At 40.0% G+C, this 19176-nt stretch overlaps 2 protein-coding genes across 2 annotated transcripts in view; one reads left to right on the top strand and one right to left on the bottom strand.

Annotated features, from left to right (window-relative positions):
• The window catches only part of LOC111648141 (long-chain fatty acid transport protein 2), a 14165-nt gene extending 9954 nt beyond the window's left edge, over nt 1-4211 (bottom strand). The window contains exons 1-3 of the mRNA XM_023397917.2: nt 3708-4211; nt 1300-1503; nt 811-969 (exon numbers count right to left, since the gene is read on the bottom strand). Coding sequence (XP_023253685.1) covers nt 811-969; nt 1300-1503; nt 3708-4185 — 841 coding nt within the window. The 5' untranslated portion in view covers nt 4186-4211. The remainder of the gene's footprint in view (nt 1-810; nt 970-1299; nt 1504-3707) is intronic.
• A 2374-nt stretch (nt 4212-6585) lies between these two features.
• fpgs (folylpolyglutamate synthase) overlaps nt 6586-19176 on the top strand; it is a 23207-nt gene continuing 10616 nt past the window's right edge. Inside the window, exons 1-7 of the mRNA XM_023397885.2 lie at nt 6586-6764; nt 14592-14720; nt 14866-14919; nt 15231-15295; nt 16360-16474; nt 17742-17819; nt 18188-18249. Of these exons, the coding sequence (XP_023253653.1) occupies nt 6615-6764; nt 14592-14720; nt 14866-14919; nt 15231-15295; nt 16360-16474; nt 17742-17819; nt 18188-18249 (653 nt within the window). The 5' untranslated portion in view covers nt 6586-6614. The remainder of the gene's footprint in view (nt 6765-14591; nt 14721-14865; nt 14920-15230; nt 15296-16359; nt 16475-17741; nt 17820-18187; nt 18250-19176) is intronic.

Raw genomic sequence — 19176 nt, 5'->3', positions numbered from 1 at the left:
GGCAGCTGCTCTGGCTCTGTCCAAAGTTCAAAAATACATCTGAAAGAGAGAAACATTTCTTCTCCTGCGTCATTTATTTTCTCCTGACTTACAAAACAAGAACAAGAATCACCTCCTCATGGTTTACTCCACCAACCAGCCAAGTTGCTTGAAAGATGGTCACAATCTAACCTTACTGAGTTACACAGTGAAGTTGACCTTTGACCATTTGGATATAAAATGTCATCACTTCATCATTTTTTCCTGTTAGTTACTGTGTTAAATTGAGTCATAATTAGTGAATAATTTCTTGTGTTATGGATGAAAATGGATTTTGTGAGGTGACAGTGAGTTTCCAAGTCCAAGCGAATGTTTGTGCCAGATGTAATGAAATTCCCTCTTGGCACTCCCATAAAAATCTAATCAGTTCGTCTTTGAGTCCAAGTGAATGTTTCTCCCAAATCTGAAGAAATTCCCTCAAGGCGTTACTGAGATATCACATTGAAAAGGCCAAAAACATGTTTTGTGAAGTCACAGTGACCTTTGACCACCAACATAGTTCATTGTTGAGTTCAGATGGACATTTGTGCCAAATTTTTAGCGATTCCCGTGAGGAGTTCCGAAGATATTATGTTTACAAGGCCAAAACATGCGTTATGTCAGGTCCAGGTGACCTTGAACTTTGACCTTTGACGACCAAAATCTAATCAGTTCATCCTTGAGTCCAAGTGAATGTTTGTGCCAAATTTGAAGAAGTTCCCTCAAGGCGTTACTGGACACCAGGGCTTTAAAGTTTAAATCGTACATGTACTGAAGTACAGCTGTTCTTACCAAGGTGTATGCATCCTCCAATCCCCAACAAGGAAGCAGACATGTGGTAAAGAGGAAGAGTTATGTAGATGATGTCATCAGATTTGGCTCCACACATTGTAAAGAAGGCCATGCTCGCAATGGCTTTCAGATGACCTACGCGGGCCGCCTTGGAGAGACCTTGAAGAGAATGGCACCAGTTACTGTAGAGATGGTCCACATGCTCAGATTCCTTTGCATTGACACTATTATTATTGGCATTTTTTTTATAATTATAATAATGTCTCTATGTGATTTTTGTGCAGTGTGAGGAGTCTGTCACCTGTAGATTATGTTTTATTATAATAAAATTATATTATTAATGTAATAGAAAAATGATATTCTGCACTTTGTGTAATCTGGTTTGAACTTTGTATGACCTGGCTCTGTATATCCCTGAGTGTGAATCTGTTGCCACATGTATGCTCCTTATCTGGTACAGAAATAACACAAAATAATAATATGATGTACCTGTTGTGCCCGACGTAAAAATGAAGAGGAAGTTTGACATGATGTCAACTTTAGGAAGTTCACTTAAGGTTTCTCCAGACATGCGTTCCACCTTATCTAATAAAGTGTTGACGCCGTCAGAGGGCGATGTGTGATCCACCACCCACACGGCCATGTTGTCCTTCTTCAGGTCAGGCAGCACCTCCTCCAGCAACTGCACCGAATCTGGATGAGCAGACACAGAACCGGTGATCACACATGTACAGAGCTGCTGATCCCACTCTGCAGTCATCAGCAGTTTGGGCTGCTGTATGTGTATAATAGATAATCATATTGTTCTTATTCAGGGACAGCACACCATTCAAATACACAGGTGTGCTTATTGACGTCATGGCAACCGGTCAACTCTCAGTTCAACCGATAGCTTTTCAAATGTTAGAAAACTTTCATCTTTTTCATCAACACTTGCACTGTGCACAGTCTGCGGCAGTGGTAACTCGCTATGGGACCGCACACTGCTCTTTATAAGGCTGTGTATCTGATGAATCATTTTTAAATTAAATTTATGGTAAATTTAGCTCATTTAGACAGATGTCTCCCACACACTAGAAGAGAGCTTTTAGTGTCACACTATAAGATTTTGTAAAGACTGGGTCACTATTTGCAAAACTAGATTCCTTTGAGATTATTTCCCATAATCCTCCTGGTGAAAATTTACAGGAAGGAAAACAGTTTTTTCCACTTTTTGCTCTTTGAAATTCTACATTATGATTATAATTATTGTTATTATTATATAATGTTAGTAACTCAACACTGTCATTGTGGGGATAGGGTTAACATTATTTTGCTTGTGTCCAATTACCCTCGTCTCTCAGGCTCACACAAAATGACTCACATTCTATCAACTCTGTTTGTTGCTTCCTGTTTGGCGCTGGAGAAAGTGTCATTGAACGTCACTTTTGGCATGAGCCAAGACTGAACACAGGCTAATATTAAACATGTCTGACTTTATTGAAACTTCAAGATGAAAAACAGACCGACTGAAGACAGCTCCTACGACCGCATCACACCAAGCGAATGAGATGATAGGAGCGTGCCGCAACTCCAGCAAAACTCTCATGATTTTATTTTAACATTGGAAGTTTTGAATTTAGAAATTTAATTTGCTTGAAAGGTTGTTTGGTGTGAGGTCAGCATTAATTTTGATCCATCTGATGTGTATGGTGGCCCTGAGAGCTCAACTGCAACTTAAGAAAACACAAGCAAATAGACAGAACACAAGCAAATTCAGACACGCGCTGCAAGTAGCACAGGCGACAGCGGAAGTGTTTCCAGGGGACACTAAAAAGTGATGAACCTGGCTGGGACACACTTGTTAAATTCTTTGTGACTTTTGAAGTTAAAAACATGAAACAGAGAGAGTTGAGAAAGGAAACAGTGTATTAACAATCATTTCCTGTCACTGGGTCACGTGGGTTTCTCCGCCTCCCCGCCCCTTCAGGAGACCAGCAGCAGGTCTGAGTCAAACAAACAAACTCTCAACAACACAGATCTCCTCTCTCTGCTGGTTCTGGTTCTGGTTTCACTGCTGACGCTTTCCAACTGCAGAAGTTTAGAGGGACCTGAACATGCAACTATGATGTAAAATTTATAATAATAATACTATTATTCTTATGATTATTGAACTGTTTTGGAGGGGAAAACAGAGAGTATGAGACTGATCAATCATGACCACGCCCACTTAGGAGACAGGAAGTGTAAACCATGTCGTACCGTTGGCGCTGCTTGTAATGTGTCATCTTCTGTTACAGAGTATCTTTGCACTGAAGTTCGTCCCAGCCAGGTTCATCACTTTTTTGCATCCCCTTGGAAACACTTCCTCTGTTGTCTGTGCTACTTGCAGCATGTTTCTGTGTGTGGTTGTGTTGTGAGTATTTGCAGCTCATGTTTTGACAAATTGATGAAGATGTTTTCTGATTGGCTTGCGTTCCGTCTATTTGCATGGGTTTTCTTAAATTGCAGTGCTTTGAGTTGTCAGGGCCACCGTACATGTGACTATAGGAAAGCTAACAACAGGGGCAAAAAAGTCTGTTTTTCACTTTCTGCTGACAAGCTGTGAAATTAAAAAAGGGCCAATTAAAGTGACTAAAAGTGAAGCACTTTGATAAACATGCGTTATCAATAACAATGAACACTGAGCATCAGTATGCCTGTGCTGTTTAAACTGTGGGAGGTCTAAGAAAAGGCCCCCGAACACTCTTTGTCCGGCTCTGCAGAGGCGTGCGTGTGTTTTAATAACAGACTTCTGAAGTGTTTCTTAAATCGAGACCCCTCCCCTCTCTGCGGGAGTTCTACTTTAAATCCCTCAGATTGATGGATTGACAGAGTTTACCTCAGTGGATAGAAAACCGTGAGAAAACGTGTCAAACCTGCGCCAACAACCAGCGTCCTGGCCCCGCAGCTCTGAACGCAGTGGAGCAGAGACTTGGTTTTCACGTTGACGTTAAGAAACGCGACTTCACAGCCCACTTTGCACAGTCCCAACCACACACAGATGAAGTCCGGCTCGTTGCACATCAACTGAGCAACAATGTCCCCTTTTGTGAGAGAGCCCTCCGCCCTGAACGCGTTGGCAAACTGGTTACTTCTGTAATCCACATCCTGGTATGTCAGGGTCTGGTTTTCGAAGATAATGAAGGGTTTGTTCGGGTTCGTCCTCGCCCGGTGGAGAAAACAGTCGAGGTATGTGGTGATTCCCTGCTTCATACCGGCCTGCAGCGTCTTTCTGTACCTCCGAAGTTTCAAGTAATACATCAGATCCTCCCAGAAGAAGGGATAAGTGATCCTCTGGTACAGAACGAGGGCCAGTAGTCCCGCTACAACGCTGGTAAACACCAGAGTAATCATCTTCCTGTGAACACAACTCACCTCACTTCAAGTCTGCTCCAAACCTTTAAATCACAGGCTGCAATCGCGCATGACTCCAGGAAACCTGCAGTCAAGATGATAGCCCACTCATTATACTGGTTCATAGCAGCACACTGACAGCCAATGAGCTATTAGAACACACACACACACACACACACACACACACACACACACACACACACACACACACACCCCCAAGGTGCAAGAAATTTCGCAGACGACCTTTTCCCTGCTTTGCCCCCTTTACTTTGAGTGGGCGACCTGCTCTGATGTGCTATCACCCGGATGTAGGCCTCTGCTGGCCCACTGCTGGCACTGGCAGACTGGATATGAGCCTGGTCGGGTCCACTCTATAAAATACAGATCGGTCAACAAAATATATGTGGGCTGCTGAGCCATTACACATTTGAGCTGTCAATAAAAATAGAAAAAAAATAGTTTTAAATAGAGTTAAACTAATTTTATAACAACACACATTACAATACATGTACTATATAGCTAAATGTAGTGTAATGTATTTTGAACCAGAAGTGTATAAGTATATTGTGTATTTGTACAAGATCCTCTTCTGAAGCGACTTTAATATGAGTGGAACAAACTGCATTTCAAAGTTAATCCAAAGTTAATAACTCAGTCAATAGGCTAACCTTTAATTCGGTATGCAGCCAAATGTATTTGTCAACCTTAAATCAGACACATCAATCTACACATCAGCTCCCATTTCGTTCTAATTAAAGTTTGATAAAATCCGAAATCTGAGTGAACACAGTTAACAAACAAATAAAAAAGTTTTTCTTATCTGAATTGCAGAGATCAGGGAACTGCAATGTAAATATGATGTAAAATCTGGAGGGATCTTTGACTTTATTACTAATGCAGCATTTCTGTTGGATACAACAAGCTTTTTTCCACTGTAAATCACCCATAATGTAAGACCAAATAATTTTTCCTGCAGAAAATGTAAATGGTTCAAATCTTTTCTAATGTGTCTGTTATTGCAAAGATTATTACAAATATCAGTAGTCTATCTCCAAAATTGGCGTACAACTAAAATTCTGAATATGCACATAACAACATTTTGTTTAGCAAGTAACAAAAATGTAAATAAACGCACAGATAAAGTATCAGTGTGGCAGTTGATTGGGATTTCGTCCACAAAAATGTTACATTTCGACAAAATATATAATAAATAAATGCCACAGTAAATATATGATATATATATATATATATATATATGGGGATTCAATATTATTATTATTTTTAGAAATGTTATGGTCCACATAATCTAAAATGTATTCTTCGGAATATTACAGTCCAAGGGCTCTATTTTGCTAGTTTATCGTTGGAAAAAATTGAATTGAATATGAAGTGATCATGTGAGTGTTTTGTCGGTAACATGCAATAAACCAATCAGAGTGCCATATCCCATCCCCTTTAAAAGCCGGGTACACCCGGGTGTGAAGTCTCCCTGCGGTTATATCGAGTTATAATCGAGTAGTCTGATGAATGTAGAAGTGTGTGTGATCATAGTGCAGCTGGTGTCGGTTTCAGGCGATTTACTGAAAGTAAACACAGTGACCGGCCGTGCGTAATGGCACTGCGCTCTGGCGCGGCACTCTGGAACGGCCGCACAATGCCCAAAGCGTCACAATTATGTCAGGAAGCGCCGTTAAAATAACAGTGAGTCGCTGCGCCATTGACTTCAGACCAGCAGGTGTCGCTTTCTGATACCTCAAGACAAACAATATGCCTGACCAAAGACACTTGTGTTGTGCCTGGAGCCGCTGTAGTGAGAGATAGGGCCCCAAAACTTCATGACCACCTTCCTATCTGCTCGTCAGGTATCTGATCAATCATAGCTGACTTAATATCAAGTGAATATTCTAACTTTTTTTTTTTTCATTGGTAACATAACAAAAACAAGTGTGGCATGAAAGATACTTAGGACATAATGGACAGACATGCAGATGACAACTAAAACAGGAACAGATATAGAGATGCATGTTGAGTAAAAATGACAAGAATATGATGTGTATGGTATGAGTCCGTAATGTGTGTGTGGGTGTGTGTGTGCATGTGTTTGCATGTTTGTATGAGAAATGATCATATGTATCTAGGTTTTGTGAGTAGCCTGGTGTGAGGGTAAAGAATGGCATGGTGGTATGTATGGGGAGCGAAAAAGAAAGTATAGTGATAATAAATGATGTAACCTCAATATAATTGTAAAAACAATAGAACAATATAATAATCAGAGAAAAAATATAATAATAATTTATATAATTTATTATTTATTTATTATTATTGTTCGTGAAAAAAAAGAGGGAGCGGGGGCTTGTTGTGACGTCATTACGTCTGTGACAAGACCCTCCCATATTTGGCTGCCGCTTCCTGTGACAGCTCGGCGCCTCATGATGGTGTGCATGTTCCGCGTTTTGCAGTCGGGTTCCGTGTTTGCCGCGCGGCTCCGAAAGCAGGATTGGGCGCGCAAGTTGGCGGGCCTTTCATTCGGATACTACAGCACCAAGACGGCACCTCAGATACCGGGCATGGAGTACCAGGTAAGCGGTGTCACAGCCTATTCAGTCCGGCTGCTAACGAGCTAGCGAGCCACTAGTGCGGGAGAAGTTTATATCACAGCCATGGTCCACGACACCGTGTTGAATTGGTCAGAAACATGGCCACAAGAGATGACATTAACTTTAGCTGGTGATGTCAACCGAGCCGAGGGGTTGTAAACAGTCAAATTAGCTGCTGGCTGCTAAGTGACAGCGCTATGAAAAGTTACAGCGTGGACGGAGCTCCCAGCACTCTGTCAGCTGTACTATCTGTTATTGCCACACTGACTGGTTGAACGTCAAAGTGCAGCCACTGTGCTAACACGTGCTCTAAAACTTTGCTTTGATGCCATATTTGAGAGCTCGACTCGGGCCTGTAAACTTTAATTTTTTTTTTCTTATTAGGGCTGAAACTGTTATATCTCTGGAGCAATGTGCACTGAAGCCAGTCAGAAATCAATAATACAGCCTAACTTTAATACAAATGAAGGTGATAGTCTGTGCCACAATACTGTGAGCAAACAGGTGATCTCCCGGGTGTGTTCCTTAAAAGTTCCTTAAGGTTGTAGTTTTTCTTTATAAATTTGTTCAAGGAACTTTCTCTAAATGTTCACCTTTATGAGAAGTAGCAGCTGCAGGTGTGCTTTGTCAATTGTTCCTACTCCTTCCTCACATTTTATTTTTTGTGCAAAGTGAAAACTGTATCAAATGAAATAATGCACCTTGCATTTCATTTACCACAGCAGAATTGTAAATTTATGATACTGTGTTTCCCCTATATAGATTTTGCAGTGGTTCTTATGATATTTCTTTCCGTGCACAGAAACATTACAAAGCCAGCCTATTAAACTCTGACTTGTTCTGCATCCACAATGCCTGCTGGGAATGAAAGCTTGCTTATAATGTCAACATGAGGAAACCATTCACAAAGTCAGTGTAATATTTGACCATGTGCTCAGCTGAAGTTTGAAGTTGACTAATGTATGTAAACTTGCCCCTGTAGTGGTTACATAACCTTCAAGTCATAGGTGTGCTCTGGTACATATAAGAGTAAATGTCACCGACCTCCAGCCCCTCCCCCTAACCCCCTGTGATAACACTGTGTTACTATTTATATATCACTTTATACATTACGAGTTTATTGTGTCTCAGAAAGTTGCACAAGTGAGTGGAACAAGCTGTCAAAGACTGTCTGTCAAATCAATACAGAACTCCTTTTGGTTCATGGAAACATTGCCCGTTGATATGGTGGAATTATATTAAAAGGTAATTATTAAAAAAAAAAAATAATAATTTCTTTACATTATCAACTTTATAATTTAAGTTATATTTTTACAAAAGGTTTGCTTTTCATAGTTCATGAGAGATAGCTATGTAGCATTTGTTAGTTAGTTTTCAACGGAAAGTGAAGCCAACGTTATATAAATGAGCTTGCCAGTTAATGTAAATGTCTAAATTAAAATTGTGTTTTTGAAAATGTGGAATTTATAATGTGTATCTGATATCTTAAAGAGTAAAGCTGATGTCATGTCTTTGTTTAGGAACAGTAACTAAAATTTAATTTGACCATAATTCTTTTGTTTTTTTTTTATAGTCTGTTAGCCAACATTAGATGAGCTATCATGTTGGGCAGATTAGCTAACAATGACATAAACCTCAACAACTGCAACAGATGTAGGAATAACTTAATGGAGTTTTTTGTAAGTTAGCATTAACATCCGTTTACTTTCCAGTCTTTCCAAGAGCTTGAAGACGAGGTTATAATATATCCTCTGAGCACCTACAATAAGCAGTGACAGAGTGACAGACAAGACCTGAACAATATGTAAGCACTGTAAGAAAATAGTGCCATACTGCGGCTAACACGAGCGCTATGCAAAGACACCCACAGAACCACCACAGCTGTGCTGACAATGCTGACAAATGCTTTTGCATCGCAACTTCCACTGTCAAGTGCTAGAGCCACGGCAATAACGAGAGACATAGGCGTTTTCATTGCAGCTGATATTAGGCCATTTTCCGTGGTGGAAAATGTGGGATTTCGGCGACTCCTCCACACATTGGAACCTAAGTACACCATACCGGCATGCTCACATTTTGCTCGCACGGTGGTCCTGAAGCTCTACAAAGAGTCCAAGGCCAAGGTTGTACAGACCCTGAAAGAGGCAGAAAGCATCGCCAAAAAAACTGACGGTGGGACTTCTAGGGGTATGCAGAGCTATATAACAATTAGAGCCCACACAATCTACAGTAACTTGGAAATGGGTAAATGTTGTACTGCAGACTCACCCACTTTTTGAGTCCCACACAGGGGAAAACATAGCCGAAGTTTTACTGCAGCTGTCACTGACTGGGAGCTCAAAAGGTCAAACCATCGCATTGCTATTTTGATGGATAATGTGCGTAATATGGAAGTGGCTGCGTGTGAGGCAGGATTGGAGCCTCACATAAACTGCTTTGCGGCCTCGGTGTTGTGCGTGTCACTTGTTTGCGGGTGAGACAAGTGTCTGCTTTTTTTTCCATCAGAGTTCAACAGCTACCACGGTGTTGATGTCCAAGCAGAAGCTGCTACAACTGCCATCACACAAGTTAATCATGGACGTTACCACGCAATGGAACAGCACCTTGGATACGCTGGACCGTTACCTGGAGCAGCAAGCCGCCGTAGCAGCAGCTCTCACGCCCCAAAACATTGATACACTTGGACAGCTGCGATATCAGAGATGCCGAAGACCTTGTGAAGCTGCTGAATCCTTTGAAGACAGCCACCGCAGTCTTATTTGAGGAGAAGAGCCCCACAGTGTCTCTCATTGTGCCATGATGAGCATGACTGAACAGAGCATGACACCAAACAATGGCGATTCCACCACCGTGGCCCATACGAAGAGCGCAATCCTCAGTAAAATATCAGGCAGATACAGCGGGGATGTATACCCGCTGGAGAGCACAGCGCTGGACCCAACATTCTGGACTCTACTGCAGCTAGACCACAACCAGCACGAGGCCGTCTTCCTGAGGGTACAGAAGGAGGCGAAACAGTGGCAGCAAAATCAGGTGTAAATCACTTTAAATTGCTTTCCTCCTTGTGTGTGTGTGTGTGTGTGTGTGTGTGTGTGTGTGTGTGTGACAATGTTTTCTATCTACTCAATTTATATTCCTAGTACCAACTGAATGGAGAGAAGTCAGCACTTGAGGATCTGCTAGGGGACTCTTTCTCTACTGAGCCAGAACAATCCAACAGAGGGATCAAGAGAGAAATTGAATTCTACAGAAGAGACGCCTCTATTCCACTCAGTAGCTGCCCTCTGAAGTGGTGGAGAGAAGACTGCTCTCAATATCTTTTGCTGTCTCCACTTGCCAAAGTAAACCTTTCCATCCCTGCTATCTCCGTTCCAAGTGAGTGTGTCTTTTCAACTGCAGGATATATCCTTGAGAAAGAACCTGACCTTAGGCTGGGCCATCTCTTAGCTCTGTATCAGGCTTGAAGAAAAATTTGGTCAGAGTCTGTTTGCACTGTGAGTATTGAGAGAGTACTACTTTGATTATGGTTTGCACTTTAAAAAAATAAGACTAAGAAAAACTTAGTGTTTATTTCTGTTATTTATACTGTTTTTGTTTTTTATATTGAATTTGTGGAAAGGAGTTCAGCCAGAAGGTCACACGCAGCTTCAGTTAGAAGCTCATGCATAGTTCATGCACAGTTATAAGGTGTGAAGAGACTCATGAGAAATCATACAGGAGAGAAGCCAGTCATTTGAGTTTGTGGCAAAACCTTTTACAGTGTTTATATTGTTCTGTCTTTTACCACATATGATAATTCATACTCAGAAAGTAGAACTTAAGGACATTCATTACAAAATGATTAGTTAAAACATTTCAAATGCACCTGCACTGTTTTGTATTTTGTGACTTTCAGTTGAATAAAAGACTATTTTTCCAGACATATATTTCGTCATTGAAGTTCTTAAAAATAGTGTTAAAATATTGCCTCCTTCACGTGAACCCAATATCGTGTAACGTCTCGTCTCGTGAGCTGAGTGTATCGTCACACCCAAGTTTGTTGCTGAACTCATGTTTCTTCTATACTGGTAAGTAAACAGCTATTAATGGTTACATTAGCTATGTAGCAATAGCAAAAGATAGCTCCTTTTTAAAGCAGCTTTTGGTAAAACAGAGTAATTATTATTAAACTCAGAGGCAGTTTCAGAGGTAAGAAAAGTTTTAAGGAGGAAGCACTAGCTAAACAAGTTATCTATCTTGTAATAATGTTTATTCAGTCATTTTAGCAGCGGCCCTGAAACAGTTCCTGTGAGTGTGGCAGCAGCTGCACAGGCATGTGAGTCACCAGTTGTGTTGTCAGCTATACAGTTAAGAGCCACTCTGTAAATGTTTGAAAGCATCCACTGCAGGTGATAACGGGGAAGCTTTTGGTGGCTTTTAATACACAGCTGCGAGTTGACCCACCCATAGCTGTGGCTTCTCAGACATCAGCTGTATCATTGCAGGTAGATGGATAACTAAGACCTATGGAGCTAGTTAACCCGCTCTCTACACTGTGTTATTGAGACAGGCGATGATAGTGTCTGTAGCCATAACTGTGTCCTGGCTGTTTATAATGGGCCTAACATTAACTATAACTATAAATATCATTTATGCAGTTATGTGTGCAGTGAACTGACAGTTGTGCTGAATGTCGTAGTGTATTCCTGAACTCCTTTGGTGTATATGTAATACATCAGTTATACGTGATAGAAGCGCTGTGGATTCAAATCCAGTGTGGCTTAACAATGGCTGATGTGAACAGGAGCAGTAAAGAGCACTTTCAGTACAGCTGCTGTGGCCATATTTGCATCATTATATATTCAGCGACAAATGTAGCCACAACTTCAACCAGCACAGCCAGACAGAGCGGCTGCAGCTGTAGCTGTGCTCATAGTGAGGTAATGCAGAGGTAGTTCAGAAGAAAGCACTGTGCAGTACATTACATCTTTTATTGTGAATGATTTACTTTTCTCTGTTTATTCCAGTTGAGATGAAGACTGGTATGGGCTGACCAGCAGAGAGTGAGCGCTCGCTCTGTGGGGCTGGAGGGACACATGGCCATCCCTACATTTATTGATTTAGTGTTGGAGTCTGTGGGAAACAACATAAGAGCACTGGGTAAGTAATGGGGCTCTAACATGAGACACACAACACCTCTCTTTCTTTCCAAAAGCTTGTGACCTTTCTAGATTGGACACTTTGATGTTGACTGGCTATTCATCAATGTCTTTTCATTAGCAACAGCTCCCCACATCCGACCCCCCCAGTAGCGTGTGCAGAGGCCCCAGAGGGAGACAGTCAGGATTGGCCAGCAAAGGACCGCCCCTACCTCCACCTTCATTATTATTTTTTATATTTTTTTGTCAGTTTAGGCTTGCTTTTATGTGATGTCGTCCTTTTTTATTGCTTTTACTGTGTTTCATTTGTATTGCTTTTAGTGTGTGTGTGTGTGTGTGTGTATATGGCATCTGCTCCTTATAACTGTCCTTTCTATATTGATGAATATTGTTGGTCCTCCCTCTGTAACTACTGTATGTCTGTCCTGATTTTGACCGTTGTTACTTTTGATTTGTTTGTCAAAGCACTTTGTAAGCTCTGTTTTTAAAAGGTGCTATATAAATAAAGTTATTATTATAGTCTTAAGTTTTTAGTTTGAAGATGTTGCTTTGAGCTACACCCAGACCTTGACAGCACTTGCTCATTGCAGGTCTTGTCCTGCCTTGGACTAAACCCAAACGGTTTCGGTCTGGTATCATGCCATATTGTAACAATGTCATTATTGTAATTACATTGAGTGTAGTTAATGAGTAATTAATAGTAGTAGTTAACAACAATTTTGTAAAGAAATACAAATGAAATAAGTGAGAGAGAGAAGACAAAGAAAAATTGTGTGTGGTTGTATGTGCATGAGATATCCTACATGGACATGGAGAAACCTCCAGAAGAACAATCAATTCAAATGTTTCTGGTTTCCTCCAGACATAGCTGCTTCTTTCCAAACTGTCACTGAGGACACTGAGGAGAGGCTTCGTCTGGCTCTCTGACATGCATACATTTGTAATATTTAAGCATATTTTAGAATATGATATGGTAATAAGTAATGGTTGACCAATATGGGTTTTTCAATGGCCGATGCCGATTTGCAGAGAGCAGGGCGGCCGAGGGTGGATATATAAAGGCGATGTCTTTTTCTTTTTTCTTTTTTCTTTAATAACATGAACAAATAAGACACAGAATTGCTGAAAGTAACATTTGCTGAACATTTATTGAACACCGTTGTTTGCATTGTCTGCAAATAGATCTGCACTCTGTCTGCAGTGCACTTATTATAAATTAAAAAATGTTAACTTAAATGTCCACAGGTAAACTTATGAATGAAAAATAAAGTTTCAGTGCACTTGAGAGAGAACAAAAAACTAAAAATTGTAAAGTTACATGAATAAAAAAATAAACAATATCAGTACTGTGCAGAGTAGCAGCATCTGCTTGTTTTTAGTTACAGTCCCAGTTAAACAAAGTTATGAGTTGCATGTTGTAACGCAGGAAACAAAGTTCCTCAGCATTTTCCCCACTGAGCCTTTTCTTCTCATAAATGGTCCCAATCTCACTGAATACTCTCTCGCAGGAAACAAAGTCTCTGTCTATTTATTTGACATTTTTGGTTTAATCGACCTCGTGAGCATTTTAATCAGCCGATGCTGATTATGAAAAAATGCCATTAATTGGCCTGATTTATCGGTTGGCCACCAGTAATAAAGGAACATGTCACCCAGTGCTAATGTGTAGATCGTTGTTTTGTGTTTAATAGTTTTTAAACCCAGAGACTTATTTGTTATTGAGAGGCTGGTTCACATTCACAAAATTAAACACCTTGCCAATATAAAGCTGTAATAGTAAGTAACATGAGTGGAGCTGCAACCAATGATAATACTAGTTATCAATCTATTGTTTTCATTAAATGTCAGAAAATACCCACTGTGAATTCCCGGTTTGTTTTCCTTTTTTTAGGCCAGTAGTTAGAAGGTAGTAGTTCCCAGGTCGTCTGTTCGCCCCATTCACGTCAACACGATACCTCAGGAATGTCTGGAGGGAATTTCTTTAAATGGCACAAACATTCACTTGGAGTCAGGAATGAACTGATTAGAATTTGATGGTCAAAGATCATTGTTTCACATAAATGTCTAATTATTTGATTTTATATCATTTATATCCAAAAGGCCAAAGATCATCTTCATTGTGACATCATAACATAGAGCAAAAACACTTCTGGCCATTATTTGACACTGTAAGTCTTCAGTACATACTATATAATGAGTCATGACATGGATTTAAGCTACAACCTGAGTGGTTAGTGGAGGCATACAGTCGTGAGGCAGTTATTCTAGTTCCATGAGAAATGATTAATTTTCTGTTGATAGACTAAATGATGAATAAACTGACCATTTCAGCACTAAACATTTTCAGGTCCAGGTTAAAGTTTTCCTTTTGCCCTCTGAGGTTTATTGTTAGCTGACCAGTCATCTGATCAACTGATAGATGAGACCTGGACTTCAATACAAGTGATTGATAGAGAGCCAGTCTTGAGACTCTGGCTCCTTAACTTGTTTCCCTCACTGAGCATGTGTATGAGAAATACCTGTAGGGTAATTCCATGGATGACTCTTTTATCAAAGGCTTTTACAGTCCATCAAATCCAAGCTTCTTTCCTGTGCTGTGGTTTGATTATGGTGGTTTGTTTTTCAAGCATGCTGTGGTTACTAAACATGTCACTCTTTGCTTCTACCACAGGATGCCATCTGCACTCTGAACACTCTACAGACCAATGCCGGTGCTCTGGAGCAGGTACGACGGGAGCGGAGCCACCCTCAGCTGCAGCTCCAGGCCATGAGAGGCTTCTTGGAGCGAGCCGGTCTCACAGTGAGTCACACAGTGTACAGGGCAGTTCTGTCACACAACAGTCACGACTTCAACTATTACACAGTGTTACTGTTGTCTGATGTGATACAGAACGTATTTCCTTTAGTCTTATCTGACGTGTGTGTGTGTGTGTTGTGTTTCAAAGGTGGAGGAACTAAACCATCTCAATATTATTCATGTGACGGGAACAAAGGGCAAGGTGAGCAACCGAGACACGAGCTGCTTGTGTGTGCTGATGTCAGTAATATTTGACTATATAAGTCACTATATAATCAGATACATGCACATTTAGAGCTGAGCCGTTTGGTTTATTGATGCAGTAGACCGGTAGGAGGTCCCAGCTCTATCTTAAAATTTACTGATCTGACTCAACCTGTGTTGACATTTCAATCATAGACGGCTGCCAGCTCTGACAGAAGGACATGCAAACATGTTTTCAAACATACTTTCATTCACTGAAGGAGATTCAAACGTGTTCAACAGCTGCACGTGTCTGTGTTTGCCTTTCAGGGGTCAACATGTGCATTCACTGAGCAGATTTTAAGAAGTTATGGGTTCCGCACAGGATTTTACAGGTAAAGGTATAGAGTGAAACGTAAGAGGAAGTGTTGCATGTCTTGGCAACCATCACTCCTATTAACAGGGAATTTGTTTTTGTAGTTTCTTCTGCTGCACCTGTGCAACTTTCTGCACCGACTGGCCATTAGTTGTCATTAAGATCAATTTTACATTAACGCTCATAAAAAAAATGAACTAATATTATTGTAACTAAACTCGGTGCACGCCTTCAGACGCTAAGTCCTAGCTATGCTCTGTGGTCTTGTGATAGTCTGCCTCTAGGGTGCGCCATGACAGTGAAAAGTCTTTATCTCAGTGCGCACAATCAAGGGTCATTTCTCAGTCGTTGCATAAAAGTTAATAAAGAAAACGTGGCTCATTACAAAAATCTAAATTTGTACATATTTGACCTTCCAAACTTCACAATAAATCACCTGTGGGTCCGACAGGTTAAAGTTTTTCTGCACAACCACTGAATGGTGATGAAATTCAAATGAACGTCAATCATTGTGATGAAAATACATTTTACAATAATCAAACAATTCAGAAAGATTTTTTGTAAGCACATTAAATGTTCTACTTGATGTAATTGTCTGTTCAGATGCTGTGGGCCTGTATTAAGCTGCTTATGCAGAGCTGCCTGAAGCATGGGCTGAGCAGTATTTGTATTTAATCATCTCTTGTTATAGTTAATTTGTGGGATAGTGTCATAATTAAAATAAAGAAATTACTAAGACGTTTTTATTTTATTGAAAGCTCAACATTAATGTTAATAATTAACTTTGATGAGGGTTGTGGTAGCAGAACAGAACAAGTTTCCTTGGGAATGATGATCTGTAGTCATGTGAAACAATGAGTCAGCAGGCGAATTCATACACAGGAATGTACCTTTTTAAATGTCGTGTCATTACATATTTAAAATATCATGAAACTGTGTTGAGATATGACATCCCTGATGGCTTGATACAAGTAAATGTATAAATGACACAGTTAAAGGGGGAAGATGACAAGGTTAACATTTATATTTATGTACTTCAGCATTATAAGTATTTTTTGATTTAAGCTTCTTTCTCGGTTGCAGTTCCCCACACTTGGTACAAGTCAGGGAGAGGATTCGAATCAATGGACAGCCCATTGGAAAAGAACTCTTCACTAAATACTTCTGGCAGGTTTATGGACGGCTGGATGAAACTAAGGTAAGTCATTTATCATTTTGAAACACATCTCCTTTATCAGTTTAAATCTCAGGATTGTTACTGAAACTGGACTAATGGACAGAAACTAACTCTGGCTACTCATTCACTTCAATTGATTCAGAGGAGAAAAACTTTAATCATCGAAAACTGACAGCACAGATTTCTGAGGTATTTTAGCTGATTGTGAATCTGCTTGTGTTCCCAGCCTGAGTAGAGCTTCAGCCTCAGCTGTGTTTGATCACTGTCACAGGTTGTAATTGAGTCCAGTGCAAAATGAGACCCTTGATGTCAAGATGAGCGTGACCCTCATGTGACAGTGTAGATTGGTCACATTAGTCTTATTCAATGTGCTGTTTGGACAGACTGATGATCATTCTTTAAAAAACTACTCACTGTGTGCCATAGAGAAGTCAAATCAAAGAATCTTGATATCTTGATATAAATCTTTTAGTATAAATTATAACATGAGCTTACCTAAATGTTTAGTGCTGAGGTTTTGATTTAACCCTTTGAATCCAATTTAGTTTGAATTTTCAAATGGTGTAAAATATTTTTTTAATATATGTTTTTCTCCACCTGACGAATAAATCCAATATTCACTCTCTTTACCTCTGTTTTGGTCTCATCAGCTGCTAAGGCATGTACAGTACGACCTAAGACTTTGGACACTAAAACAATTTTTGTTCTTGAAACTATGAAACTCCGTGCTTCAGCACATCGACTTTGAAATAAAAAATATAGCACAAAATGGCACAGTATTTTATTATTTTAATTTTTATTTATTCAGTTTTTTTATTTTTGCGTTGGTAAAAGTGGTACTTATTCTTACACTGTAAAACTGATCTAAGTGAAATTTCAGGAGACGTATAGAATGGTGAACACAAACTCCAAAAATGAAAGTTTGCCTCACTGCGACCTGTGGTCACACATAATGAAGAGGTTCATTTTGTCACAATAAACAATATGGAGACCTGTGTGGACTGGTGCTGTGTGACAGTAATACTTTTACTTTTTCCAGTAGCAGATAGTATAAAGACTTACTATTTCAAATCCAGTAATAAGTGCAAAAGGGTTAGAACCTGCAAATGACCACTTGTGGCTTTACTTTTAATAATAGTTACAATAGAAATATTGATTATTGTAGCTTTAAAGCTGCTATGAGAGAGAGAGGATTTAAAAATACAGAGCCTTTTCATTTCCTGGTCTACATTATTGCATAGAAACAAAGTGATGCAGTCATTATGTCCTTAACCTTTGACCTCCTCAGGATGCCCATGGAGGGACGATGCCAGCGTACTTCCGCTTCCTCACCATATTGGCCTTCCATGTGTTTCTTCAGGAGAAGGTACGCTAGCAGCTTGCACTGCTTTTATCAGCAAATGTTTCTCAAAGCAGATGAAGTAGCCCTGAAGGAAGATGTACATATGGCTTTAGATTAATGTGAATTGATTGAATTTGTTTATCTGGGCTTTAGATTGTTTTTTATTTTAAGTCAAGAAATCTACCTGTCAATAATTATAAAGGTTCATCCTCTGGGGATCATCGATGTTCTCAGAAGATAAGATATCATGGCAGTCTAGTCTGTCGTTCAGATGTCTGGCTCTGGATCAGTGTGTTTTATTAACACACTGATCAACCATTGTCGCAGCAAAAAGTTATATTAGTTTAATTACTAACCTGCTTTCAATTATAACGTTGCTGTTCTTTGTTCAGGTGGATTTAGCTGTAATTGAAGTTGGAATTGGTGGAGCATATGACTGCACCAATATTATAAGGTAAGCTTCTCTATTTAAAGGCAGAGAAAGAAGTCTGTAATAATATGTCTGGACTCTGGACTCTTATTAATAGCGGATTAATCCACGTGTGGTACTCTAGTGAGTATTTCTGGCAGCAGGATAGTGATTATGTGTTTGAGCCTAAATAAACTACAGCTTGTATTCATGGTAATGACGGCTCAGCAACCCAGTGCAACAGTGTGGCTCAGTCATGCGTGTCTAATAAGCAGCCATGCCTCTTGTTTTGTGGAAGCAGAGCACTGAACACTCACTGTCCTGCTGTCGCACATAGCTCAGGAAACTCAGCTCGTATTCAAACACTGTCATCCTTAAAGTAATGGTCCCAATGAAATGGGGGATAGAGCTGTTTTTAACAGCAGGGTATTATGATAACTTCCTAGTATTGGTTTACTATATAACAATACTGTGGACAGAGGTTCTCTACAAATGACCTTGAAATGTTAATGTGGACACAAACTGTTTTCAGTATATCTAAATTTAGATGGTTTAATGTCGTCATAGACTGTAATGTAATTGTTGGGTGATGGGTGCACGGAAGATTGCTGATATGTTTTCCTTTTTGTTTTTGAATAAGCAGAATAACAGGTTCATTCTGTGGCTCTAGCAATGTCTTGGGTTTTGTTTAGAGTTTGTTCAGAGTTCAGAGGCCTGTACTATACAAAGTTGTTCTATGTCGAAATTGTTCTGTGTTTAATCCCCTTTACATCTACTGGCACATGCATGATTGCTCAAATGACCATACTTGTAAAGGAACACTTCAAAAGCCTGATGCAATTATGCTATTTGATCTGCTGCAAATGCCCCCTTCAATACACAACACTTCCCTCTTGATCTTGGTATTGTCCAAGATGGCCTCCATCTTACATTGCATGCATCTCTCCACAACAGTCCTGAGTGAGTCCAGAC

This window comes from Seriola lalandi, unplaced genomic scaffold (assembly GCF_002814215.2).
Source record: "Seriola lalandi dorsalis isolate HSWRI2012SDOR001 ecotype SW California unplaced genomic scaffold, Sedor1 jcf7180002054939, whole genome shotgun sequence".
Classification (NCBI taxonomy): Eukaryota; Metazoa; Chordata; class Actinopteri; order Carangiformes; family Carangidae; genus Seriola; species Seriola lalandi.
This window is presented reverse-complemented; position numbering and strand designations above follow the sequence as displayed.